Source organism: Rhineura floridana, chromosome 11 (assembly GCF_030035675.1).
Source record: "Rhineura floridana isolate rRhiFlo1 chromosome 11, rRhiFlo1.hap2, whole genome shotgun sequence".
Lineage (NCBI taxonomy): Eukaryota > Metazoa > Chordata > Lepidosauria > Squamata > Rhineuridae > Rhineura > Rhineura floridana.
Genome location: NC_084490.1, coordinates 67,361,590 through 67,389,434, shown reverse-complemented (window position 1 = coordinate 67,389,434; position 27,845 = coordinate 67,361,590). Strand labels below are relative to the sequence as shown.

At 44.2% G+C, this 27,845-nt stretch overlaps 1 protein-coding gene across 2 annotated transcripts in view; it reads left to right on the top strand.

Annotated features, from left to right (window-relative positions):
* Positions 1–27,845, top strand: part of TMEM245 (transmembrane protein 245) — a 130,604-nt gene that overhangs the window by 10,969 nt on the left and 91,790 nt on the right. For both annotated transcript variants that reach the window (XM_061588990.1, XM_061588991.1), the window contains exons 5-6: positions 2,737–2,931; positions 9,707–9,876. In XM_061588990.1, the coding sequence (XP_061444974.1) occupies positions 2,737–2,931; positions 9,707–9,876 (365 nt within the window). The remainder of the gene's footprint in view (positions 1–2,736; positions 2,932–9,706; positions 9,877–27,845) is intronic.

Below are 27,845 nucleotides of genomic sequence, written 5' to 3'. Positions count from 1 at the left end.
ATACTAAAAACCATATTGAAAGATAACAGTTGAACTAGTTGTCTATCAGGCAAATGGGTGATCATGAATTTTAACAAGGTGCACAAGTAAGCCTTAAGGACCTGTACTGATACGCTGTTCACTGAATTTGAAGCAGGGCAGATTGTGATTCTTACATCAGCACATCAGGTTTTGTCAAGTTACCTTTGTTTTTATACTACAAACAAAAAAGTATTATCTACTCTTCTCAACATTTCATAGAACATAGCTGGAGATTGAGAAAAATCGTGCAGACATCTTTCTTGCTAAATTGTCTAATTTTTAAAATGTTATTTTCATTTAGATTTTTGTATGGTACACAAATTAATTCCTAATTATACAGCCACAAGAGTGGCTGTATACTATAGTCAGCAAGGCTTTTTTGCATTCTGCAATGTTAAATCGAAAATACCCCCATGCCATTCTGATGCTGCCCATAAGCTCATTTCACAACAAAACCTTATAAAACTTATAGTCCTGAACTCAGAAACACTTGCTTAACAACCCTCTAAATTTTCATGGCGATACACAAAACGCTCAGAGAGAATCGAGAGTTCAAAGCGTAAAAAGAGAGAGAGAAAAATCAGACCTCTTTTGAACTTTTTCTGTCAGAGTTCTCATAATCTGTTGAAATTAATTAAAAATCAGCCATGTTCACAGAGGACCTGTAATCCTGTTACTGACCTTGCCCCATACTCTATCCTTCATCTTCTGAAGTTTACAAGTTAAAAAAAATGCCTGGCTGATTTTTAATTAATTTAAGAAATTTAGCATTGAAGTCTATTATAGCACAGGCATGCTCAGTAAGAACCAACTGTCAATGTCCTAAAAGCCAGACTCACAGCTGCTTGGCTTGTCTAATTGGGGCCACACCCACACCAGACCTTTATTTCCCTTTAGACAGTCATGGCTTCCCCCAAAGAATCCTGGGAAGTGTAGTTTGTGAAGGGTGCTGAGAGGAGGCTCCTATTCCCCTGACAGAGCTCCAGTGGCCACAGTGGTTTACAAGTCAGCTGCTCTGATTGAAGCTGTGTGAGGGTAACATGTTATAAAATTCTTCCAAGCTAAACAGGAAGTGGATTGGACTGTGAAACCCCAACCCAAATTGTGTTTGCATTTTGACAAATTTGTAGGGCAGTCCAGTATCTCAGACAGGAGGTCAGGTCTCCCGCTCCCCTGGTGCATTCACTATAGCTGCCCAATTTCCCTGCTTTTTAAAGTTTGATAGAAATATCTGTTGCCTATAGGTACATTCTTAAACCGCAAGGTTTTTTGCCTGTTAGTGAATATATTAGTGACCAGGTGGTAGAGTTTAAAGAAGTTAGTTTCCATTCACTGTTATCTTTTCGGCGCCAGGTCAAGACTTTCTCTTCTCCCAGGCATTTTAGCATGTGTTTTTAAATTGTTTTAAATTGTGTTTTAAATTGTTTTTAGAAGATGTGTTTTAAATTTGTATATTTGTTTTTAATGTTTTTAGTTACTGTAAATCGCCCAGAGAGCTTTGGCTATGGGGCGGTATATAAATACAATAAATAAATAAATAAATTCAGACATAGTCCCAAAACATGGCTTGGCAAACAATAAGACCCTGTTTGTGATTTGTTTTGCCAAACATATTTTTATATACTATTTATATACAAACCATGCAATTGAAGCTAAATAAACATATTAGTAGAATAATTTCTGATATGAAGTAGTACAGTAATTTGTAAACCAAGCTGTTCCAAATGTATTTAATCAACCTCTGTTTAGCATGTTTTGGTACAACATACAGCAGCTATAGTACAATGTACAGGACTTCAGTTCATCATTTTCAGTGTTTATTTGCAAAGGATCATTCATACTTTCTACTCCTGCAGAAGTAAATTTTGATGGAAACTTCAGGCTACAGCATAAGAAATATTATGTGTAAAACACAAAGCTTCCGTATTCTAAGGGTATGTAGATATGCTCTCAGTAAGGTTTTTGCATACTATTTGTAATAATAGTTCTGTGTGGGTTTGTAGCTCTATTTTGTGGTGCGTTTGAGGCCTGCATACAGGCAAAGTGTGATTTAGAAATGCTTGTCAACTTTTACTTCCTGTTTGCTCAGTACCTTGCTCTTTAGGTGCAGTGATCTCCAGAAGGCTATAGCTGGTTCTATAAATTCAGAGACAAGGCAAACCCACGTCAAACTATGTTTCTGATTCTAGTGTTCCAGCTGATTGCAAGCCATGGATGTCAACTCAGACATCATGCTAAACCATAGTTACACTTCTTTAACCATGGTGTGATGTGATGTCTGGGCAGATTACTAGTATATGAGTTTCCCTTAAGACTTCAGTATTCCAGGATGCATTAAGCCTTTGATTAAAACATCATACAACAAAAGTTATTTCTGTTGAATTTAGCTGTACACTTAAAGCTTGAAGCAAATATTTCACTGAAAACTAGAAAGCAATTTTCATTTTTAAATGTTGTTTATTTTTGGAAATACATGGTTAAACTGGTTTAGTTCTGGATATGTAGAACTGGTGGGAAATGGTAGTATGGTGTTAAATGTGTAGTGATTTGTATGGGTTTGCATGAGACTAACAGGTGCAGCTTTCCAGAGCTACACCCATTCTAGAGATGGTTCTGATGAACTGTTATTTGGAAGAACACCAGTCAAGTTAAAGCTTGCTAATCTACCAGAAAATATTTGTTAAATATATAACAGATTACTGCTACTACTTCTAGGAACTCCAGAAAGTAGTGATCCTTCTTCACCTTCTCCATCCACTGTGAGCGGCAGACAGAGACCTGAGATTGGAGCGCTTCTTAAAAAGAAGAAAACAAGTGATATCTACTTTGTTTTGCTGGCATGGGCCATAGTAATAGTCCAAATATGGTTGAATCTCTGGATCATTCAGTTGCTGCCAGTACCTGTAGCAGGTTATTCACTATTTTCTTTTATTGTGAGATAAAACAAGATCATTTAGATTAAGCCAGAGTCTTCCAACTGCTGATCATGTGTGAAGATGAAGAAAATAAGTCTGTCAAACTATTAGGAAATACAAAACTTTCAGTGGGCGGGATCCAGACTTATATGAGCAGAACAATGCCTGTGCAGGGGAGGCTTTCCTACCCCTTCCTCTCTACTGTAGCTCCTTATATCCGTTGAAAAGCCACTCCTGTGCATCAGGGGTCCCTCTGAAACAGAGTGGGATGTGGCACAGAGGAGAAATTGAAGGAAATTGGGTAGAGGCATCTTCTGTGCTTCAGTTGGTTTTACTTCCTAATATATGCCTCAGCTTGCTAAGTCACAAACCATGATTTTGAAGTTGGTTTAAGATCCTGGCTTGTTCTGAAGCTGGTAACCATAGTTTACCAGTTTGGATGAATCAGGAAACAATTCTTAATTGGAGAATTATGCATTTCAATCAGTATTGTGAAGGGTGGAGAGTATAGGCTGCATGTCAGGGCAAAAAGCTTGATCGTATTTCAGCTTATTAAGCTGAGGTACAAGCATGAGAACTTAACCTGTATCTTACTTTTTTTGGGGGAAAGTCTGTGTAATAAAGCACAATAATACTTTGGTATCCAGACATGGCTAAAAATTGGTATTATTTTTACTCCTGAATCCAAACTTAACTACTTCTCATAAACTTGTCATCTCTGAAGGATTTGATTCCCCCTCCCTTTTGTTAAAATTTTTTTGAACAGTTCTTTTTTAAAAGCTGCAGCAGTTCTGTGTTAATTTTGAAGAGCTTTCATACAGAAATACTACATTTCTAACCAATTTTGCAGATTTGTTTTTTAAAAACTGCTTTGTTTTGAATCCTACTTGAAGGGCGTATTTGTCCTTTGTATCAATTATTTGTCTTAATTTATTAATAAATACATCAGTTCAAAGTTTTCTGGAAAATCCATCACTGTTCAGAGTATGACTGTGCCGGACTTGGGTGGTATCTATATTCAACTTTATCGTACAACAGTAGCTTACATACACTTAATTTGGCAGTAATATGCTTCACTACATTATAGTTGGCACTATAGGAATAAATTGCTGGCACAGTTGCACTACTGCTGCTGTAGTGATTGGAAGTGAAAGCATTTCTACCCCCACAGCAAATCTGTTGTGTCTACTGCATGCTGGGAGAATACAATTCAGATATCCTCAACAAAGTGCGAATAGCACTGTGAGAGAATCTGGGCTGCCTTCCAGCAGCAAAGCCTTTCTCTTGGCAGTTGCCTACCCTGCATGTGATCATATGACAGATGATGCCATGAAGATTTTCCAAAATGGTCATTAAAGAAGTTGGAGTACATCTGGACTCCCTTAGGAGGAAGGCTGATATAGAAATGAAAATAATATGTAAAATATAGGGAAAATGAGAAGCTCAGTTGGGGCCCAAGGATCAGGTCGAAGATATTATGACTTGCTCATATATGACTTTCTATTGATAAACCACAGTTTGTTTCACTTTGTGTAAGTGACATGGAGAGCAGGGTTTTCTGTTGCAGTATAATACTTTGAAAGTTGGCAAAGAATTTATTTTATATTTGCCTTGCCTAGGAAGACTTTACTGTGTGCTCATAAATCTTTGTCACTTGTTCTTTGAGAGCACTGCACTCACATAATTAAGCTTTGTAACTATAATACAGCATTTTCCCTGGATGCCAGTCCATCACGTGGCTATTAGTCTGCCATCTGGTGTCCAAGGACAGGACATGCACTGAAACGTGAAGCTTTGAGGAAGTAGCTAGGTATTGCTGGCTTGCTGAGCCCAGTTCATTTCCTGTCCTGGTCCAAGGCAGATGTGTTAGTCCTTGCTCCCACTCTCTTTGATGGTATAAGTTCAACTCTTTTTCTAATTTTCCTTACTCTGATTTTCCTACCTTTGCTTTAGTTGCTTTTTTTTTAAAAAAAAGATTTCCTTCTCGTTTCAATTTCTTCTCTTGCAGAGGGGTTGAGCAGTTTGCTCAATCTCCCCTTCCCAACCCCCTCCGGTTTTCCCTTCCCTTGCTTCTGGGAATCATTGGGACTCCCTCCCATCACCAGAGGACCCCTGGGGTTGTCTACTTTTTAAGGGAACATTCCCCTTTTTCTGGGTCGTTTGCTTTTCCTTCATGTTTGCGGAACGAAACAGGGCACTGTGGTGCAACCACCATTGCAACCCGACTGGGTCGCCTAGCTTCCCTCTGACCCCACAGAAAATACCTAGGGCATGAAGATGAGCTGCCATTTTAACCCGGCTATACTAAGCCGGGCAGCTGAGAGCCATAGCCTTCCCCTTCAGATGGGAGGTTTGCTTCACCCCCATGCTCATTCCTTGGCGAGCCGTGTTCCGTTCCCGCTGCTGGCTGCTGTTTAACTACCCCCCCTTACCGGTGGTTGCCCCTCCCACAGGGGGAAAAAAAGTTTAAACCCTGCAGGGCCCACACAGGAACAGTGGTAATCACGCAGCTCCCATCGGGCCAATAACCAGTCAAAAAAAATTGTTTTGTTTTGTTTTTCCTCTTTTTCCTGCTCGGTCCAGGCAGCAGGTCAGCAAACGCCTCCTTTTGCCCTCCTGTAACCTGAGAGGGAGGATCCTCTCCTGGTACACGGGGCCTCCTCTCAGTCAGCTAGAGGGCCAGAGACTGCAGCACCCTCACCTGGTCCACCCTATATACACATAATTTATTATTATTATTATTATTATTATTATTACTGCTACTAACCTTGTCTCCATTGCTGCTGCTGCTGCTACTACCACTACTATTACCATTGCTGGTACTGGCACTGCTCTCCTCTAGGGGGGATTCTATACTCCCCACAACTTTGCCTTCCTGCCTTTCTCTTTTCCTCCTCCAACTTGGACAGGGTACAGAGAAGACAGAGTCCCCGTAGAAGACAGTTACCTGGCTACAACCCAGATTTAAATGCTCTCCCCCCTCGCCACGCACGGCAGCAGGCAGAGCAGGCTGCCACAGCCAATAACTATGGCAACAAAGCAGGACGCCCCCCAGCAGCCCTGCTTGTCAGTTGGGCAAGCTGCGCATAATAATATGGCCCAGAGTGCCCCCTCAGTCAAACGTGGTGCCTCTCAGACCTTACCAACCAATAAGACATGGGCAGAGCCCCCAAGGCCAAGAAAGCCAGGAAGATATGAGAGAAGGGGCCATTTGCCCAGGCCGGATGTAGGGCCAGGTACATGGGTCTGGAGGAGCAGGTGTAAGGACCCTCGCCTGAGAGGGAACCAATCCAGCCATCTCAGAGGCCTCAGATGGTGAGTACAGCGGAGTATCCCACTCGACACAATCATCAACCTGGTCAACTTCGAGCCAGGGAGCCCCATTGGAATTCTTGGATCAGCTGCTAGAGAGACTCAAGGAGGCTCTGTTTGGGTCATTAGCCAGTGACCTTAGCTTTGCACAGGCGTCAGGTGCCAACCCGTCTAGTAACATGAACACCACTAGGGGGCAAAAGGCCAAGCATAAAACCAAACATACTGAGGACTGCTCACACTCCTTGGACAAAGGTGGGGACTCATCCTTAAGTCCTTTCAACGTGCTCAGAGGCAGACCGCGAGGGGAACTCAACAATGATGAGTATCCCTCCTCGGGTCAGGACCTCTCACAGGAGGAATGGAACACAGAGGCAGAGAGGCCGGGGCCACCTCCACAATGACTGTGGCCTCCCAACTACCTCCCCCTGCTGAAGAGAGTTCATGTCACCTTAGGAGCAGAGAACCCAGCGGCAGACAAAGGTGCCTCAGTGGAAGCAGGTCCCTCGGGACAGGAGCAGCCCCCACCAACACCACAGCACCAGTGCCAGGGCCCAGTTCGAAAGAATGTCCTAGCATAATGGAGCGCGCCTCTCTGCTCTCGTAGTATAAAGGCACAGACCAACAAGTTCTACTCTATTGAGACAGACTTTACGGAACTTCTACAAGTCCCTACTGTGGACAGCCCAGTCCTTAGTGTTGTCTCAAGATCCATCCTCCCTAAGGAGGGCAAAATGCAGCTCAGGGACTCCATGGAATGCTGGCTAGACTGCCCTGCAGAGGTCCCACAAGGCAGATGCCAACTCCTTTAGAGCTTCCAGCACTGCCTCAGCCCTTGCCAGAGCTGCACTGGTCTGGCTGGATGATCTACTAGATAACCCTGACCATGTCCCAGAGCAGGTCAGAAAGTCACTACTAAAGCTCCACAAGACAGCCTCTTTCATCGCAGATGCTACACTAGATACCTCTCAATTCACAGCCAGATCCATGGCTGCTGACATCATAGCATGTAGCACACTCTGGCTAAAACACTGGGATGCAGTCAACACAGCAAAAGCAAACCTCACAACCAAAGCTTTTGCTGAAGGTAAGCTGTTTGGTGACAAGACCCTAAAGGAGGTCTTCATGGACCCAAAGGAAAAAAGCAAGCTGTACCTGGCAACCATAAAGCGGGAAGACAAGCGCCTCTCAAGAAGGTACACTCTGTACAATTCTTATAATTCCTTTTGACTGGGGAGGCCAGCAGCAAGAGGCAGAGATTACAGAACCTCCTCCTGCTACTCCTGGAACAAGCCTCGGTACCAGCCCAGAACACAACATAATCAAGGTGGCAAGCTGGTCAACCCAACTTCCACAACCAAGCGGGGTGGCCATCACCAGCAACACTGATGCCACGGAAATTGGGGGCCGGCTCCCACAGTTTGCCCCCACCTAGAGGGCCATCAGGGTGGATACTTGGGTGCTCAACTCAATCACCAAGGGCTACTCTATAGAATTCTGCAACCCTCCAGTTCACAGGTTCTTACCATTCCTAATACCCAAGGACCAGGCAAAAAGCAGCATCATGGCAACAGCCATTCAGCACCTGAAGGACATCCACACCATAGAAGAGATCAATCCTGTACAGTGTGGCTCAAGTGTCTGCTCAGTCTTGTTTACAATCCGGAAATGAGACCTGTCCTGGAAAGCAATCCTAGGCCTCAAGTACCTGAACAGGTTCATGAATTACTGCAGATTCAAGATGGAATCCCTAAACTCCATCAGGGAAGCACTACAGGGGGGCGACTTCCTAGCCTCCATTGATTTGAAGGAAGCCTATTTTCACATCCCAATCCCAAAGTCCTATTCCTCATTGCCATTACCACAGCCAGGTGTGTTTCGGACCTGGGGGCTCTATCAATTGCACACCGCCTTTTCATCTTTTGCAAGGACAGGGTAACCCTCAGGACAGACCCATTCTTCGTTCCCAAAATTAATATGGACTTCTACCGAGAGCAGGAGCTGGTTCTACCATTGTTCTGCCCAGGACCGGTGCACCCACTGGAGAAGGACCTGCATTGCCTAAACGTCACAAGGACACTGAAGATGCACATAAATAGTACAAAGGACCTAAGGTCCATAGAGGCCATGTTTATATCAGTACAGGCATCAACACCAACCTTAACACGTTGGCTAAGAATGTGCATCCAAATGGTCTACGAGGCCCTCGACTTTACGCCTCCACAGGGCATAATGGCCCACGCTACCGGCCTCCACCATGGCAGCCTTCTCAACCAATGCATCCCTAAGGGACATCTGAAGAGCAGCTAATTGGTTATCTCCCTCGACCTTCATCAGACACTATAAAATAGACCATTGCGCCTTGGCTGAGGCCTCCTTTGGAATAAGAGTAGTGCAGCAGGTAGTACCAACAACTTAGTTGCTGGCACACCCAACTGGGACGGCTTTGGTATGTCCCACGTGATGGACTGGAATCCAGGGAAATTGAACCATTGGTTCTCACCTGAAAGGTGATTTTACTGGATGCCAGTGCATCACGGCCCACATGATTCTGTTTTTCAGGGTGTAGCTGCTAAGTCAGTTTAAGTTTAAGATTCCTTTTGTTCAAAAAAAGGGGGGGACATAACTAAAATGTCTAGTATGCCAATAGGTTAAATATATGTATGTGCATATATATGCATAGGAGCAAAGATATACAATCAATCTAGGACTGAGTTTGGCACTGTATTCTATACTTGCCAAACTCCTAGCTAGCATGGTGAGGAAGTAGCCTCAGGTTGGGCAAAGATGTTGCTTGCTTGCGACATTGTTTTCTGTTGTTGGGCTGTTGTTTTCTTCCTTCTTTTCTCACATGCCTGCATGTTCTCCAGTGACACCTCTCAGAGGACTGTGTCCAAGAATGAACTGGGCTCTGCAAGCCAGCAACACCTAGCTACTTCCTCAAAGTTTCAAGCTTCAGTGCATTTCCTGTCCTTGGACACCAGATGCAGACTAATATCCACGTGATGGACTGGCATCTAGTAAAATCACCTTTCAGATGAGAACCAATGGTTCATTTTGTCACAATAAATAATGTTAGCCCCAAAACACGTGGCCATGGAGTTCATGCTACTTACATAATTGCACCAGGAAACTTCATGTCAGTCTCCACAATTTGGGGGAAAAGTACAGGCTTGAACACAAGTCCTCTCCACTGACTCTGATTAACACCCTGTGTTGAATTGTTATTTGACCATGCCTGTGTGACTTTAGCCCTTGTAACCACTCAGTATGTATTATTGTCAGTATGAAGGTATGAGCTATTCTGTACAAGAAGCACATAATCTTCTGTAAAGTGACCAAAACTGTTTTTTCAACCTATAACAGCAAAATAAATGTACTTGCCATTTTAGCGTAGCTTAAAGCAATATAGTTGTGTTAATTGCTTTTTTTTTTTAATTTTTCTTTTATTATTGCAGTGTGGGTTGTCAAAAAACTTGTGGTCCACTTTGGAGTAGTGAAATTCCTGGTGAGTCATTGCAGCAGCTGGTGGCATTTCCTTGAAGACTTTGTGAGAGAGCGCCAAGAAGCTCTTGCACCACGGCCAATCAAGGGCCTCGGAAGAGTCATTCTAAAACTAGACAGTAAGGTATTTAAAGTTACTTCTAAAACTTGTCTGTGAGTCATATAATTTATTTGAAACATTTTACCCCACTCTTCAGCCAAAATAAAGCTTCCAGCTCTTTTATAATTATGTTCATGCACTGTAGTGAACACACAGGACCTTTTGGTATTGTAGAGCCCTCAAAGTAACTTGCACTGTTTGGGTTCCAGGTTATAAACAGTAATAATTATGCATTTTCTGAGTCATCGTAGTTAATGCCTTAGATCCTATCTTCTTGTGAATAGAACTCAAGATGTAAGATGCTCTGGCAGGTGAAGAGAGTCGGGATTTTTGCTAATTGCCTCTGCAGCCTCCTGTGCTTTGTGAAAATTTTCTCCGGAGGGTTGTGGGACCATCAGTTACATAATTGGAGTTGATGCTGGGGGCTTCAGGGCAATTGGTGAAAATCACCTCTCTCACACACACACTTTTGCCAGTGGGAGTTGTCACTGGATTGGAGAACTTGGGTTCCAAGCTAGTGCCTACTTAGCTGTAATCATGGTGTCAGTCTGAGCCTCAATAGATCAGACTTCTTTTTCCCTCCCCAAAAAAGGCAGGCTGTATGGGTGATGAAGGTCCTAGACTGCAGAGTGCAGCAACCTCCTAGTAATCAAGCTGAGGAGTAAATAGTTCTAGGAGACTACAGTAGGTTAGGGACCAGGCCCCTGCCGTAAAGCGGAACCCATTGACTATAATGGGTTGTGTTGCGCGAAAATGCCACAACATCGGCTTTAAAACGGGGAATTTCCCCTAATTGAAAGCCGCTGCATCAGCGGAGTGCCGGAAAAGGGAACACCGTAAAGCAGGGCCCTAGTGTATAGAGAAGGAATCTGACACAACGGGTGGATGGTGTCTAATTAAGCAACAGAATGGAATAAATAAAAATAATAATAGTATTTGTTTCAGCTTTAATATTTTCCATCATGCTTCATCTTTGAATACTGAGCTGCTTCTTTGAATATCTATCCAAGACCATCAACATTTCCCCCCGTGTTTCTTCTTAATTTCCCTGCCCTGCTCTAACGTCTGGTGCATCTTTCACATTTTCTGTCTAGTCTTATTATCTAGGTAAACATCTAGAACCACCTTATTATATGTAAGAATCATTTTATTGTACCTACCAATGACTGTTGCTGTAGTAGTAATAACAGTAATTTACAACTTTTCCTATGTGAGCTAGAACTGAAATGGTAAGATGTGCCAACAAATTGTGTTGGCCTAAATCAGACAGCTTCTATCACTGGTGAATTAAATCATACATTGTTTTGATTCTCTGTCTTTAATACTATTAACTAACATCTAACCTCTCATATGTTCTGATTATGCTGAGCTAGATATTTTTTCTGTAATATAAACAGGCACTAACTTTGTTGTTCATACTATTCTGGAGTCCATCCTGTGCATAATAATTTAAATGATAATATTTATTTAGGGTTCAGCCTACCTTCCACTGAAGACAAGATAAAACTGCCATAGGTTTTAATCAGGCTGAATTGCACACTTGTCAGCCAGAAAGTATACCCAAAAAAGTGTATATGGGGAGAGATTCATTTGCTAGTTGTCTTGCATGTGTGAACATAAAAGCAGGCAGATACATTGATGAAAATCACCTTGGTAGAGGAATTGTAGTTTTGCATTGAAGCCTTAGACATCTGCACGTGACTGAAGTGATAGAAATAATCTCCAGAGCAACTGTAGGTTGTATCCAGCTGTGTTTTACTTGGAGTAGACCCTGTGAAACTAATGGCTAATTGTTTCTATTAATTTCATTGAGTCTACACTGTGTATGACTAATGTTGGATACAACTCATTATGTGTTTTTGGTGGGATGAAAACATTTTTATTTATTTATTATTAAATTTGTCAGTCGCCCATCTGGCTGGTTGTCCAGCCACTCTGGGCGACGTACAAGATAAAACAGTATATAAAACAATTAAAATTTAAAAACAGTAAAAAAACTAGCCCATCTCAAACGCCCGCCTAAAAAGCCAAGTCTTCAGGGTCCTGCGGAAGCTCATTATAGACGGGGCATGGCATATATCACCTGGGAGAGAGTTCCAGAGGGTGGGGGCCACTATTGAGAAGGCCCTCTCTCAAGTCCTCACCAGCCTAGCTATTTTGACTGGTGGGATCCAGAGAAGGCCCTCTGAGGTCGATCTTGTTGAGCGGCATCCCTGTCGATGCTGGAGGCGCTCCTTCAGATAAGCTGGGCCACAACCGTATAGGGTTGTAAAGGTTAAAACCAACACCTTGAATTGGGTTCGGTACACAACTGGTAACCAATGCAACTCCTTCAACACAGGAGTGATGTGATCTCTACGGCGGCTGCCTGCAGTCAGACGCGCCGCTGCATTCTGTACCACTGTTGGGCTTTTTACTATTATAACCATTCAGTGAAAGAGAACACTGACTTTTCGAACATAAAAACAATCATGATAACTTCTTAGAAAACTCTTGGTGTGTATAGACTAATATCTAACCATAAATAAAAGTGTAAATAAACACTGTAGACTTAAGTAGTCAATCATTAGCCTTTCATTATAGCATTCTATAGAATAGTTTTCTATTATAGTATGATTGGCGCAAAACAAATAGAGTCCATTAGATGTTGATTTATATGCTTGTACTTAAGGTCAAGTTGCATGATCTCAACCTATTTTAAAAGTATGCATAGAAGTATTACTTCCTGAAATAATATTATTAAATGCATTAATTTAAAAACCATGCCCCAAACTCTAGAGACTGTCCTGTTTATGTATATTTGCATCTTATGTATTATATATCTTTATATCTCATGGCCCGGATATAGCTAATGGAAACTGCGGTGGCTATACTGCTCATTGGGGCAGAATATTACCTAAAAGATAGCGTCACCCCTTATATGCCCAGTTGATCACTGTTCTCTGTAGGAGAGGGCCTCCTGCAGATACCGTCTGATGATGGTCGATTCCATACTCTGTAGGAATCACACCTTCATTGTGGTGGCACCTATCCTTTGGAACTCCCTCCCATTACATCAGACAAGTGATGTCTCTGTGGTCTTTTTATTATTTATTCATTTTAGCTATTTATATACAGCTTAATCAATGAAGTCTCTAGGCATTACACATAAAATTACAAAAGCACCTATTGAAGACCATCATTTTTTAACAAGCTTTTAAGTGGTGATTTTTATCCCATCTGTATTGAACTTGAACTTATTTTTCTAGTTGATGCTTTTATCGTCAAATCACTTTGGGATGTTTCATGGGAAACAATTAACAAATAACAAATTTTCTGGAATGATACTTGATTGAGGTTGGGTCCGCTCTTTGTTACTTTCTTGTACTGTTTTTCTACAAGGTATTGCAGTAGTATATGTTTAGGATGTTGTCTTTGGCAAGAGGCAACACATTTTCTCTTCAAATTTGCTCATTTCCCTGAAAAGGTTTTTTTTTAAAATGGAAATGGATTGCCTTCAAGTTGATTCCGACTTATGGCAACCCTATGAATAGGGTTTTCATGGTAAGTGGTATTCAGAGGTCGTTTACCATTGCCTACCTCTGAGGCTGTGACTGGCCCAAGGTCACCCAGTGAGCTTCATGGCTGTGTGGGGATTTGAACCTGCCGAGGCTCATTGGGAAACAAGATAGATACCCCTTTCTCCTCATCCATGTGGGCACAAACGACACGGCCGGAAACACCTTGGAACAGATCACCTCGGACTATGAGGCTCTGGGTAGGAAGGTCAAGCATTTGGGGGTGCAGGTGGTCTTGTCAATTCTTCCCGTGAAGGATAGAGGACTACAAAGGGAAAGGAAGATACTGCAGGTCAACGACTGGTTACGCAGATGGTGTGGACGGGAGAGGTTTGGATTCTGGGACCATGGTCTAAGCTTCTTGGAGGGGGGACTGTTGGCAAGAGATGGGCTGCACCTCATGAGGACTGGGAAGAATCTCTTTGGCAGAAGTATGGCAAAACTCATCAAGAGGACTTTAAACTAAAGCCTCTGGGGGATGGAGATGATAGCTTAAAGACCGATCCAAAGACAGCGGGTTGTAAACGCAGCGATTTGAAGGGTACAGGAGACACTGGGAGAGAGAAAGGGATGCACGGCAAAGCTCATGGTATATTAACGGAGGAATCCAATGGGGAAAAAAGAGACTTCTGGTGTCTATATACCAACGCGCGGAGCTTGGGAAACAAGCAAGGAGAGCTTGAAGTCTTAGTGCATCAAGGCAAATATGACTTCATAGGGATAACAGAAACTTGGTGGGATGACTCCCATGATTGGAATATAGCCATTCAAGGATATAAACTCTACAGAAAGAATAGAAGCAACAGAAAAGGAGGGGGAGTAGCATTATACGTCAAAGACAAATACACCTCTATGGAAATCCAAGAGAGCGAACAAAGTGGTCCGATAGAGACCATTTGGGTAAAAATAAATGGAGAAACAAATAAAACCGACATGGTAGTAGGTGTCTACTACAGACCCTCTGGCCAAGAAGAGGTGGTAGATGAGGCCTTTCTCAAACAAATCTCTGAAATCTCAAGGAGGCAAGAAGTAGTAGTGATGGGGGACTTCAACTACCCGGATATCTGCTGGGAGACAAACTCTGCAAAGCACAAAGCCTCCAACAAATTCCTGATGGGCCTTGCTGATAATTTCCTCTTTCAAAAAGTAGAAGAAGGAACAAGGGGATCGGCAATCCTGGACCTGATCTTAACTAACAGGGACAAATTGTTCATGGGAATTAAAGCGGTCGGTACCTTGGGGGAAAGTGACCACGTAATGCTGGAATTCGGGATTCTGGGGAAAGCCAAAGAAGAATATAGTCAGACATGGACCTTGGATTTCAGGAAAGCCGATTTTAGCAAGCTCAGGGAAATGATGGGTAGGATCCCGTGGCTAGATAGATTAAAGAAAAAAGGAGCCCAAGAAGCGTGGGAGTTCATGAAGAATGTATTACAAAAAGCGCAATCACAAACAATTCCAAAGAGGAAGAAAAATGGAAGACATCGGAAAAAACCAATGTGGCTACACGGAAGACTGGTGGAGGAGGTAAAAGTAAAAAAGAGCATGTATAAAGAATGGAAGGAAGGATGCATCACCAAGGAAGAGTACTGACGAGCGGCTCGCGCTTGCAGGAATAGCGTAAAGAAAGCTAAAACCCAGAATGAGCTGAGGCTGGCGAGGGAAGCGAGGAACAACAAAAAGGGGTTTTTCAGATATGTTTGTAGCAAGAGAAAGACCAAGGAAACGGTGGGACTGCTGCTGAATGAGGATGGCAAAATGTTGACAGATAACGAGGAAAAAGCAGAACTGCTCAACACCTATTTTGCCTCTGTTTTCTCCCAAAAAGGGAACAGTGTGCAACCTTGCATCGGTAGCAATCTCAGTAAGGGGTCGGGACTGCAGTTCGAGATTGATAAGGAGATAGTCAGGAAATACCTAGTTAACCTAAATGAGTTCAAGTCTCCAGGGCCTGATGAACTGCATCCCAGTGTATTGAAGGAACTTGCAGATGTACTCTCGGAACCTCTTGCCATCATCTTTGAGAAATCCTGGAGAACGGGAGAGGTGCCGGAGGATTGGAGACGGGCAAACGTCGTCCCACTCTTTAAAAAGGGTAAAAAAGAAGATCCAGGGAATTACAGGCCGGTCAGTCTGACTTCAATACCGGGAAAGATATTAGAACGGATAATAAAAGAGTCCATTGGCAACTATCTAGATGACAATGCTGTGATTAGAAGGAGCCAGCATGGGTTTGTCAAGAAAAAATCCTGTCAAACTAATCTCATCTCTTTTTTTGATTGGGTCACTAGCTTAGTAGATGGTGGAAATGCTGTAGATGTCATCTATCTATAATAATAATAATAATATAATAATAATAAATTTTATTTTTCAGCCGCCTATCTGTCCGGGTTAGGGACACTCTAGGCGACGAACAACAAGAATAAAAACAATACATATACATCAACATAATCAAATTTTAAGCTAAAAAACCATTCATTAATTCAATTGTAACATAAGTTAATCTGTCCCAATCTTGTAGGCCTGCCTGAACAGCCAGGTCTTCAAGGCTCGGCGATAGCTGGACAGGGAGGGAGCATGTCTGAGATCGAAAGGGAGGGAGTTCCAGAGGGTGGGGGCCACAACAGAGAATGCCCTCTCTCTGGTCCGTACCAGCCTAGCTGTTCTCACCGGTGGGACCGAGAGAAAGTCTTGCGAGGCTGATCTCATCAGGCGGCACAATCGGTGATTCTGTAGGCGTTCCTTCAGATATACTGGGGCGAAACCGTATAGGGTTTTAAAGGTCAACACCAACACCTTGAATTGGGCCCGGTAGACAACTGGTAGCCAGTGAAGATCTAATAACGCTGGGGTGATATGATCCCAGCGACGGCTATGCGTAATCAAGCGTGCCGCCACGTTCTGTACCAGCTGTAATTTCCAGACCGTTTTCAAGGGTAACCCCACGTAGAGCGCATTGCAGTAGTCTAAGCGAGAGGAGACCAGGGCATGTATCACCTGAGGGAGCAGGTGAACAGGAAGATAGGGACGCAGTCTCCGTATCAGATGTAATTGATACCAAGCTGCCTGGCTCACTGCTGTAATCTGAGCCTCCATGGACAGCTGGGAGTCAAATATGACCCCAAGACTGCGGACCTGGTCCTTCAGGGGTAAACTTACCCCATCAAGCATCAGGTCAGTAATTCCTAACTTCCTTTTATCTCCCACAAGTAATACCTCAGTCTTGTCGGGGTTCAGCTTCAGCCTATTCTCTCCCATCCATCCACTTATGGATTCTAGGCACTTGGACATGGTATTCACAGCCAACCCGGTGAGGACTTAAAGGAGAGAGAGAGCTGAGTGTCATCTGCGTACTGATGGCACTGCAACCCAAAACTCCTGATGATTGCTCCCAGCGGTTTCACTTAGATGTTGAATAGCATGGGAAGAGAGGATAGAACCCTGTGGCACTCCACAATGAAGAGGCCAAGGGTCTGAAACCTCATCTCCCAATGCCACCCGTTGCTGCCTATCCGAGAAATAGGAACGAAACCACTGCAAGACAGTGCCTCCTATTCCTAATCCCTCTAGGCGGTTTAAAAGGATACCGTGGTCAACGGTATCAAAAGCCGCTGAGAGGTCCAGGAGGACAAGGAAGGTATATTCACCCCTATCCAATGCCCTCCGCATATCATCTACCAGAGCGACCAAGGCTGTTTCCGTACCATGACCAGTCCTAAAACCCGATTGGTATGGATCTAAATAATCCGTTTCCTCCAAGTGTGTCTGTAATTGCGCAGCCACCACCCTCTCAATCACCTTGCCCAAGAATGGTAAATTAGAGACTGGGCGAAAGTTGTTTAGCTCTTGGGGATCCAAGGATTTTTTTTTAAGATGGGCTTTATTACTGCTTCCTTGAGGGCTGATGGCATTGCACCCTCTTGCAAGGATGCATTCACCACCGCCTTGATCCCTTCGCCCAGTCTCTCTTTACAGCTCATGATGAGCCATGATGGGCAAGGATCAACCAGACAGGTGGTCGGCTTCACAGTAGAGAGCACCTTGTCCACTTCCTCAGAGAGAAGAGGCTGAAACCGATCCCAACAGACCAGAATGCAACTGGCCGACTCTGGCCCACTTCCTGTCTTCACGGCGAGCGGAAACGTGCTCTTCAGATGTTCGATTTTATCGGCAAAGTGTTTAGCAAAAGTATCACAGGAGATTTTAGAATGTTCTATGGGTTCCTGAGCAACTGGACTGACCAGGCTTCGGACCACTTGGAACAATCTCCTGGGACAACACTCTGCCGACGCAATAGAGGCAGCAAAGAAATTTTTCTTTGTTGCCACCTGGTAGGCAGCTATTGCTATTGCTCTGTCCTGGCCCAGCTGCACTGGCTACCAATATGTTTCCGGGCCAGATTCAAAGTGTTGGTTCTTACCTATAAAGCCCTTAACGGCATCGGACCGCAGTACCTGGCGGAACGCCTCTCCCGCTATGTACCTACCCGGTCGCTGCGCTCGACGTCGAAGGCCTTTCTCCGTGTCCCAACGCATAGGGAGGCACGGAGAACGATAACTAGAGCTAGGGCCTTCTCAGTGGTGGCCCCCGAACTATGGAACGCCCTCCCTGATGAGATACGCCTGGCGCCTTCTTTGTTATCTTTTCGGCGCCAGGTAAAGACCTACCTCTTCGCCCAGGCATTTTAAAAATTTTAAAATTTGAATTTAAAATTGGAAATTTTTAATTATGTTTTATTGTGTATTGTATTTACATCCACTTGTATTTTAACCAGTTTTATTATGCTGTACACCGCCCTAGGAGCTTATTGCTATAGGGCGGTCTAAAAATGTAATAAAATAAAATAAATAAATAAAATAATAAATAACCCGTGTCCGATCGTCTTCAGTGTAAGATTTCGGCCACCGGCGCTCAAGTCGTCTCACCTCCTGTCTCAGACCCCACAGCCGTGGTGTATACCAAGGTGCTGTCTGAGTTCTGTTCAGGGGGAGAGGACGTTTCGGAGCCACCCGGTCCACCGCCCTGGCGATCTCCTTATTCCACTCCATCACCAGGGATTCGACCGGGCGACCTTCAGTCAGCTCCATATCCCCCAGCGCATTCAGGAATCCTTTGGGCTCCATCAGGCGTCTGGGGCGGACCATTCTAATAGGTCCTTGTCCCCTGCGGAGGGGGTGCGGCATTGAGAGATCTATATTCACCAGATAGTGATCTGACCATGACACGGGGTTAGAAGAATTCACCCCCATTTTCAGAGCACTATCCTCCCCTCCCGAGACAAACACAAGGTCGAGAGCATGACCGGCTACATGGGTAGATTTCAGCAAGGTGTTTGACAAAGTCCCCCATGACCTTTTGATTAGCAAGCTAGTCAAATGCGGACTACATGGAAATACTGTCAGGTGGATTCACAACTGGTTGGAAAACCGTACTCAAAGAGTGGTCGTCGGTGGCTCTCCTTCGGACTGGAAGGAGGTCTCGAGTGGAGTGCCACAGGGTTCTGTCCTGGGGCCGATACTCTTCAACATTTTTATCAATGACTTAGATGATGGGGTGGAGGGAAGCCTTATGAAGTTTGCGGATGATATGAAACTGGGAGGGATAGCTAACACAATGGAAGACAGGAATAAAATCCAAAGGAACCTGGATAGACTAGAAAATTGGGCTGAAATTAATAAAATGAAATTCAGTAAAGACAAATGCAGGATTCTGCATTTAGGCCACAAAAACATAATGCACGGGTACAGGATGGGAAATACCCGGCTTAGCAGTAGTGCGTGTGAGAAGGACCTTGGAATTGTAGTGGATCGCAAGTTGAACATGACCCAGCAGTGTGATGCTGCGGCAAAAAAAGCAAACTCGGTTTTGGGCTGCATAAACAGCCATAGTTTCCAGGTCGAGGGAAGTAATAGTCCCACTATATTCTGCATTGGTCAGGCCTCATCTGGAATACTGCGTTCAGTTCTGGGTGCCTCATTTTAAGAAAGATATAGACAAGTTAGAGCAGGTTCAGAAGAGGGCGATGAGGATGATAGCCGGTATGGAGAACAAGTCTTATGAGGAAAGGTTGAAGGAACTTGGCATGTTCAGTCTAGTGAAGGCTGAGGGGTGACATGATTGTACTCTTTAAGTACCTGAAGGGCTGTCACATAGAGGAGGGTACAGATTTGTTCTCTGCTGCCCCAGAGGGTAGGACTAGGTCTAATGGTTTTAAGTTGCAGGAGCGTAGATTCAGATTGGATATTAAAAGGAACTTCTTGACAGTAAGGGCAGTTTGGCAATGGAACCGACTGCCTAGGGAGGTGGTGGGATCCCCTTCGCTGGATGTCTTCAAGCAGAGGCTGGACAGCTATCTGCGGGAGATGCTCTAGCTGTGGATTTCCTGCTGTGAGCAGGGGGTTGGACTCGATGGCCTACAAGGCCCCTTCCAACTCTATGATTCTATGAACCCTGGTCTCCCAGGTCATAGTTCAGCACTCTAACCACTACGCCACACTTACCTAATATTTATTTGCAACTGCCATCCATTTAATTGTTATTAAGAAACTTATGAATGCTTTCAAAGAAATGGGGGTGCCACAGTATCTGATTGTCCTGATGTGCAACCTATACTCTGGACAAGAGGCTACTGTAAGGACAGAATATGGAGAAACCGATTGGTTCCCAATAGGAAAGGGGGTGAGACAGGTGTGTATTTTATCACCCTACTTGTTTAATCTATATGCAGAACATATAATTTAAGACATGCAGACAATGCCATACTTTTAGCAGAAACCAGTAATGATTTGAAACGAATGCTGATGAAAGTTGAAGAGGAAAGCATAAAAACAGGACTACAGCTGAATGTCAAGAAGACTAAAGTAATGACAACAGAAGAGTTATGTAACTTTAATGTTGACAACAAGGACATTGAGCTTGTCAAGGATTATCAATACCTTGGCACAGTCATTAACCAAAATGGTGACAATATTCAAGAAATCAGAAGAAGGCTAGGACTGGGGAGGGCAGCTATGAGAGAACTAGAAATGCAAAGATATATCACTGAACACTAAAGTCAGGATCGTTCAGACCATGGTATTCCCAATCTCTGTGTATGGATGTGAAAGTTGGACAGTGAAAAAAGTAAAAAAGAGAAAAATTAACTCATTTGAAATGTGGTGTTGGAGAAGAGCTTTGTGCATACCATGGACTGCGAAAAAGACAAATAATTGGGTGTTAGAACAAATTAAACCAGAACTGTCACTAGAAGCGAAAAGGATGAAACTGAGGTTATCATACTTTGGACACATAATGAGAAGACATGATTCACTAGAAAAGACCATAATGCTGGGAAAAACAGAAAGGAGTAGAAAAAGAGGAAGATCAAACAAGAGATGGATTGATTCCATAAAGGAAGCCACAGACCTGAACTTACAAGATCTGAACAGGGTGGTTCACGACAGATGCTGTTGGAGATTGCTGATTCCTAGGGTCGCCATAAGTCGTAGTTGCCTTGAAGGCACATAACAACAACAACAACAACAAGCAGCCGGAGCTAATCTGTCTCTCTGATTGATATAAATAGAAGTACACTGAATGGTTCAGAGATGGCTACCACATCTGGTCATATGCTGCTGCTGCTGCAGCTCAAACCAAATTTTAATCTTCCAGCTGCTCCCTCTGCTTAAAGTCTGCAAAACACTATTTTAATAAAGGCTCACCAGCAGGAGATACAATGCTTGAAACCTTTGGTGTTCAACCTAGAGTACTACAACAAAATTACAAATTGAGAGCCACATATCTTTGGTATCTATTCCCTTGGCTGCCACTTCTCGTCAAAACATAGTACAACAGGAAGATCATTTAGCATTTAAACCGATCTTAATTACACAACTAAAAGAGACATTATTGGCTGCTATGTCAGCAAAACTATTATTGAATAACATGTCAATGCCAAATTTGAACATTGATCAGCACAGCGTAACATAATGCACAGTTGCTTATAGTGCCACAATGTGTTCCTGCTCAGCTGCAGTTTTCCCCCGTCATTCATACTACCCTTAAGAGTCAGGTGAGGACAAACTCAACAGCTTCTAGACCGATACACCCACTACTGGAGGATAGATCAGTACAGGACGAGTTGTGTAGTAGTATAAGAGAAATGGAAGTTGAAGGGTAGAGTAAGGAAGCTGATGTGGAGGAACACATCTCTGTCACAGATTCCTGGGTCCATCCCTCTCACCCCTGGGCAATTGTCCCTGGGCAGGCACTCCCTATGCCTCTCCTTTCCATGGCTGAATTACACCCGACACCAACCTTGTAAGGTAGGTAGACTGCCACCTCCTGTTAACTTGGTCTCCTACTTTGAGCAAGGGTAACTCAGAGCACCAATGGACTGTTAGAGATTCCCAAGAGCTAGAGCTAAAGTTACATTCACAGCCATGGAGCTTATAACCAAATCCCAAATCAGTAGTTAGTAGCTTTGTGGTCAAAGTACTGGTGTCAGAGCCACAGCCCCAAGTACACACACCAAATATGATGAGGTAGTTTATTAAATATATTAAAAGTGCATATAAAAGAGCAGCATGCAATTTCCTTTAAGCCAGAACACCCTTAAACAGGACTAGGCATAGTTAATAATCATACAAATTAAATGAGAGGGTCACACAGACATAGGAACACTAGCCTAAGCTAATACTCACACCATAAAGTATAAGAGCCTGGTCCCCTTCTGGCTCCTTATACCCCAGGACATCACATAGGTAAGTCAAGGTGGAATGGGAATGAGGACCAGTAACTGAAGAATCATCCCTGTTTTATGGGGATTTGCCTGGCAACAGGAAGAGGGCCAGTTAGCCAATCCTGACACCTCTTGATGATGGAATAGCCTAAAAGTTCACAGTAAAGGCAGGGCTGCTAATTTACCCCAACTCAGGCCTCCTAACCTTGGTACTAGGCAGAGCAGTTAAGGTTCAGCTGCCTCCTTGTTAGAACAACAAGCTGCAGCTGGCTGGTATGAGAAGCCCTAATTTTTCCCAGCTCAGATCATCCCATGAACCTATGCAAAATATTATCCACAATTCTTTCTGGTTAAGCCATCTTACTTTGGCTAACTTTATCTGTTCTTGACAGTCTGCATACACCTATTTCAGGATTTTAACTTTAGGCCATTGCTTCTAAAGCCCATGTTAGTACTAGAATTAAAGAAATCCTGAACCTATACGTATCACCTCATCTAGGTTGGCAACAGTGTTGCTAGATCCCCAGCCATCAGAGAAAGTAATGCAGTGCCCATATTATTAAAGAAACTGATAAGTGGAATGGCAAGCACATTTGCAATGAAAGAAATCACTATCGTACGCCAACAAATATTATATGCTGGATGCAGGAACAATGGAGGAACTCAAAGTCCAGGACATTGATGCACCCATTTCAGCATTAGTGTCAGAACATTTTCTCTCAAAAGATGGGGAAAGTCAACTGTACAACATCATGGAACACAAGTTAGACTTCACACTTAAAAAGGTATATAAAGCTGCAGCCCTGGTAGTACCGACATTCTATACAGTCTCTGTGTTTTCTAGGCCAGCAAAGCTGTGGACAGATGACCTCCTCGCAGACCCTAATCAAGGCCCAGACTGCCTCCAAAAGACCACTCAAGATTGCAAGTGTGACAACCTTTGTGACAGATGCAACTATGGATGCAACACAGTTTGCCTCCTGGGCCGTGGTGGCGGAAGTAGTGGCGAGATGAATTGTATGGCTGTGACACTGGGAGATTCACTGCAGTTCACATCGAATTTTAGCAACTAATACCTTCAACGAGATGAAGCTGGTAAGAGATGAAGCACTAAAAGACATATTAGTAGAAACAAAAAACAAAAAGAAGTCGATGCCAAACACTAATCAGGAAAGAGAGGATAAGCACCCCTTCAGGCACTTTCAACTAAACCAAACTTGTCAGCCCTCATACTTTGTGGGTTGTATGCATGAGGTTTGTGATTTCCAACCTTATAGATCATCTTGAGAACACCTAAGAGTCCAGAACGAAGGATCATACAATCCAAACAACAATTTCATCAACAACTCAACCTCAAGAGGTGGAAAATAACAAAAGAATGTCTGACTCAGGCCCTCAGGTAGGAAGGCCAACGAAATTCCACTTCAGATGGCAATCCACAGTTTTGGACAAATGGATCAAAGATGTGGTACATTCCGGTTCAGAATAGAATTCTAATCCTCACCTCCAGACTGGTTCCTATCATCACTGCTCCCAAACAGTGAGGAGAGAGAACCTGATGTCAGCAGCAATAGAACATCATATCCACATAGCAGCAATAAAACGTGTGCCATCAGATCAGAGATTCTCAAGCACCTATGCACAGCTGTTCATCATTCCATAGAAAGGGGGTGCTTGGAGGTTGGTGTTGGATTTGAAATACCTGAACAGATTTGGAATGTATTAATAATAATAATAAAATTTTATTTATGTCGCCTATCTAGCCGAATTAACGGTCACTCTAGGCGACGTACATTTACATAGTAAAATACAATAAAAACCAATGAAAACCAAAACAGTAATTAATGTACCAATATTAAAAGCAACCTACCCCAGAGATCCCATAGGCCTGCCTGAACAGCCAGGTCTTCAAGGCACGGCGGAAACCTATCAGGGAAGGGGCATGGTGAAGATCAAAAGGAAGGGAATTCCAGAGGGTGGGGGCCACAATCGAAAAAGCCCTCTCTCTGGTCCGTACCAGCCTCGCTATCTTAACTGGTGGGACCGAGAGAAGGTCTTGTGTGGCTGGTGTCGTCAGGTGGCATAATTGGTGATGCTGGAGGCGCTCCTTCAGATAAACTGGGCCGAAACTGTATAGGGCTTTGAAGGTCAACACCAACACCTTGAATTGGGCCCGGCAAACCACTGGTAGCCAATGTAGATCTACTAACACCGGAGTGATATGATCACGGCGACGGTTGTTCTTAATCAGACGTGCCGCCACATTCTGTATCAGTTGTAATTTCCGGACTGTTTTCAGGGGTAACCCCATGTAGAGCGCATTACAGTAGTTTAAGGGGGAGAAGACCAGGGCATGTATCACCCGTGGGAGCAAATGGGCAGGAAGGTAGGGTTGCAGTCTCCTTATCAGATGTAATTGATACCAAGCTGCCCGGCTCACTGCCGAGACCTGAGCCTTCGTGGACAGCTGGGAGTCAAGAATGACCCCAAGGCTGCGGATCTGGTCTTTTAGGGGCAATTTTACCCCATTGAACACCAGGTCTATATCCCCCAACATGCCCCTGTCTCCCACGAGCAACACCTCGGTCTTGTCGGGATTTAGTTTCAGCCTATTCCTTCCCATCCATTCACTTACGGATTCCAGGCACTTGGAAATGGTGTCCACTGCCAACTCTGATGAGGACTTAAACGAGAGATAGAGCTGAGTGTAATCCGCATATTGGTGGCACCGCAGCCCAAATCTCCTGATGATGGCCCCCAGCAGCTTTACATAGATGTTGAATAGCATGGGGGAGAGGATAGAGCCCTGTGGCACTCCACAATTGAGAGGCCAAGGGTCTGAAACCTCATCCCCCAATGCTACCCGTTGGTGCCTGTCTGAGAGATAGGAACGGAGCCACCGTAAAACAGTGTCCCTTATTCCTAATCCCTCCAGGCAATCTAAAAGGATACCATGGTCAACGGTATCGAAAGCCGCTGAGAGATCCAGGAGGACGAGGAAGGTGAATTCTCCCCTATCCAACGCCCTCCTCATATCATCCACCAGGGCGACCAAGGCTGTTTCCGTTCCATGTCCAGTCCTGAAACCCGATTGGAATGGATCTAAATAATCTGCTTCATCCAAGTGTGTCTGTAACTGTTTAGCCACCACTCGCTCAATCACCTTGCCCAGAAATGGTAAATTAGAGACTGGGCGAAAGTTATTCAACTCTTGGGGATCCATGGAGGACTTTTTCAGGATGGGCTTTATGACTGCCTCCTTGAAGGCTAATAGCATTGCACCCTCTTCCAAGGATGCATTTACTATTGCCTTGATCCCTTCGCTCAGTCTCTTTGCAGCTCATAATGAGCCACGAGGGGCAAGGATCCAACAGACAGGTGGTTGGCTTCACAGTAGAGAGCACCTTGTCCACTTCCTCAGAGGGAAGAGGCTGAAACCGATCCCACCGTACCGGAATGCAACTGGCCGGCTCTGGCTCACTTCCTGTATCCACGGCACACGGAATCATGCTCTTCAGGCGCTCGATTTTATCGGCAAAGTGTTTAGCAAATGTGTCACAGGAGGCTTTAGAATGCTCTATGGGTTCCTGAACAACTGGACCGACCAGATTTCGGACCACTTGGAACAACCTCCTGGGACAACACTCTGCAGACGCAATAGAGGCAGCAAAGAATTCCTTCTTTGCTGCCCTTGTTGCCACCTGGTAGGCAGCTATTGCTGCTCTAACCAGTGTCCGATCGTCTTCAGAGCAAGATTTCCGCCACCGGCGCTCTAGTCGTCTCACCTCCTGTCTCAGACCCCGCAACCGTGGTGTATACCAGGGTGCTATCTGAGCTCTATTCAGGGGGAGAGGACGTTTCGGAGCCACCCGGTCTACTGCCCTAGTGATCTCCTTACTGTGATTCACAATTTCAGAATGGAAATTAGGGAGGCGCTTCAACCTCAAGGCTACATGGCTTCCATAGATTTAATGGAAGTATATGTTCACCTGGAGCACTGTTGGTTCCTGTGCTTTGCCTATGTAAATCAACATTACCAGTTGATTACTCAGATTAGCATCAGCCTCAGGAGTTTTCACAAAAATAATTGTGACATTGGTGGCTCATCTACACGAAGAGGGAATTCATTTGTATAGATATCTTATTAATCTGATCACCTTTGCAGGAGTTATGTCAAAATCTAAACATCAGACTGGCAGCCTTGATAGACCATGGATTCCTAATAAATGTAACAAAGAGCCATCTCCTGCCTTCCCAGGGGCCCAAATAGATACCAGAAATGGAACAATCTGTCTTTCACAAGAATGGATAGACAAGATCAAAACAGTGGTGTCCAGTGTGTTGACCAAGCTGTTGAAAGACATAATGATCCTAGCCAAGTACTAGGAATGCTAGTATTGACTGTCCAGGTTACACCACGGGCAAGATTCCATACCAGACCACTACACTGGACACTCTTACGGTTTCAAAAACTTAGGTCATCCAATCAACACTGACACATACAACTGACCCTTCAACTCCATGCAGTACTCAAGTGGTGACTGAAAACAAGAAATCTCTGCAGGGGCACTCCTCTGAAGGAATCTGTTGGAGAAGTTATAACAACAGATGCCAGCCTCATGGGCTGGGAAGCCCACTGCAGAGGAAACACAGTGCCAGGCACCTGAATCAGAACAAAGGCCAGCCAAAGCATAAATTGGCTGGAACTGAGAACATCCCAGCTGGCACTGCAACACTTTGTGCCATCCCTAAGAGCTGTAGCAGGTATTTCATCTAATACTATTATCAGTCCCCCAGACAGGGAGCTGCAGACCTGCCTCTGCCTTCTCCTCTGTCAGCAGGAACAAATCATTATTTAGCTAGTGGAGCTGAGCAAAGGCAAGAGAATTTTGGTAGGATCCATCAGCCCAGTCCTCACAGCAACACAACTGGGTTCACTCAAGCGTCAACTCCTTTAAAAGCAGGCTGGAAGGCCAAGAAGGCTCTCTTCTCCAGGAAAATAGTAAAGGGTGAGTTGTATGAAGAGGCAACAGTCTTGGATGAAGTGGGGAGTGGCTGTTCCCCTCAGCTAGCCTTTGCACCACCCCACTTTTTGCTTGCATGGACTCATGGGAGAGGTAGTGAAGGGCAGCAGAGCAGATATCCAGTCTTTTTGAGGACTGGCAGAAGGCAAAGCGTTACCAACTGAGCAGAGCTCATGGAGGAAGAAACAGGGCCATAGGATAGGCTGAGGATGCTGCCCAGAAGACAACAGGAAGGCATGTAAATGGCTTTTGACTGCCAGACTGGGCTGTAGGGACTTTCTGCCTTAAAGAGTCATAAACCACAGACTCTCTGGGGCTGCTTGTAGGCAGCAGAGATGGGCCCCATGAGGTGAACAGGACTCCAAGGACCTCTAGGGGCTAAACCCCATACTATAATGCACAGCCAATAAAGGAGGACTTGGAGAAGGTGAAGGGAGTTTTGTGTTCTTTGGAGGAAAGCAGTATGGACTCTAGGTGCTTCAATATGCCCCAGACCCAGTCACTGCTATTACACTCGTTTATGGAAGGGTGTGATAAGAGATTAGAAGTGGTTCTTTGAAACAATTTTTAAGCCTCAATAGCAGCCTTTCTAGTCTAACCGGAAAAGCAAACTATTTTGCATGAACTACGTTTGGGTAGATGTGCTAACTACAATAGAAGCTATTGAGGAAAATGAATTGAGGAAGATCTTCG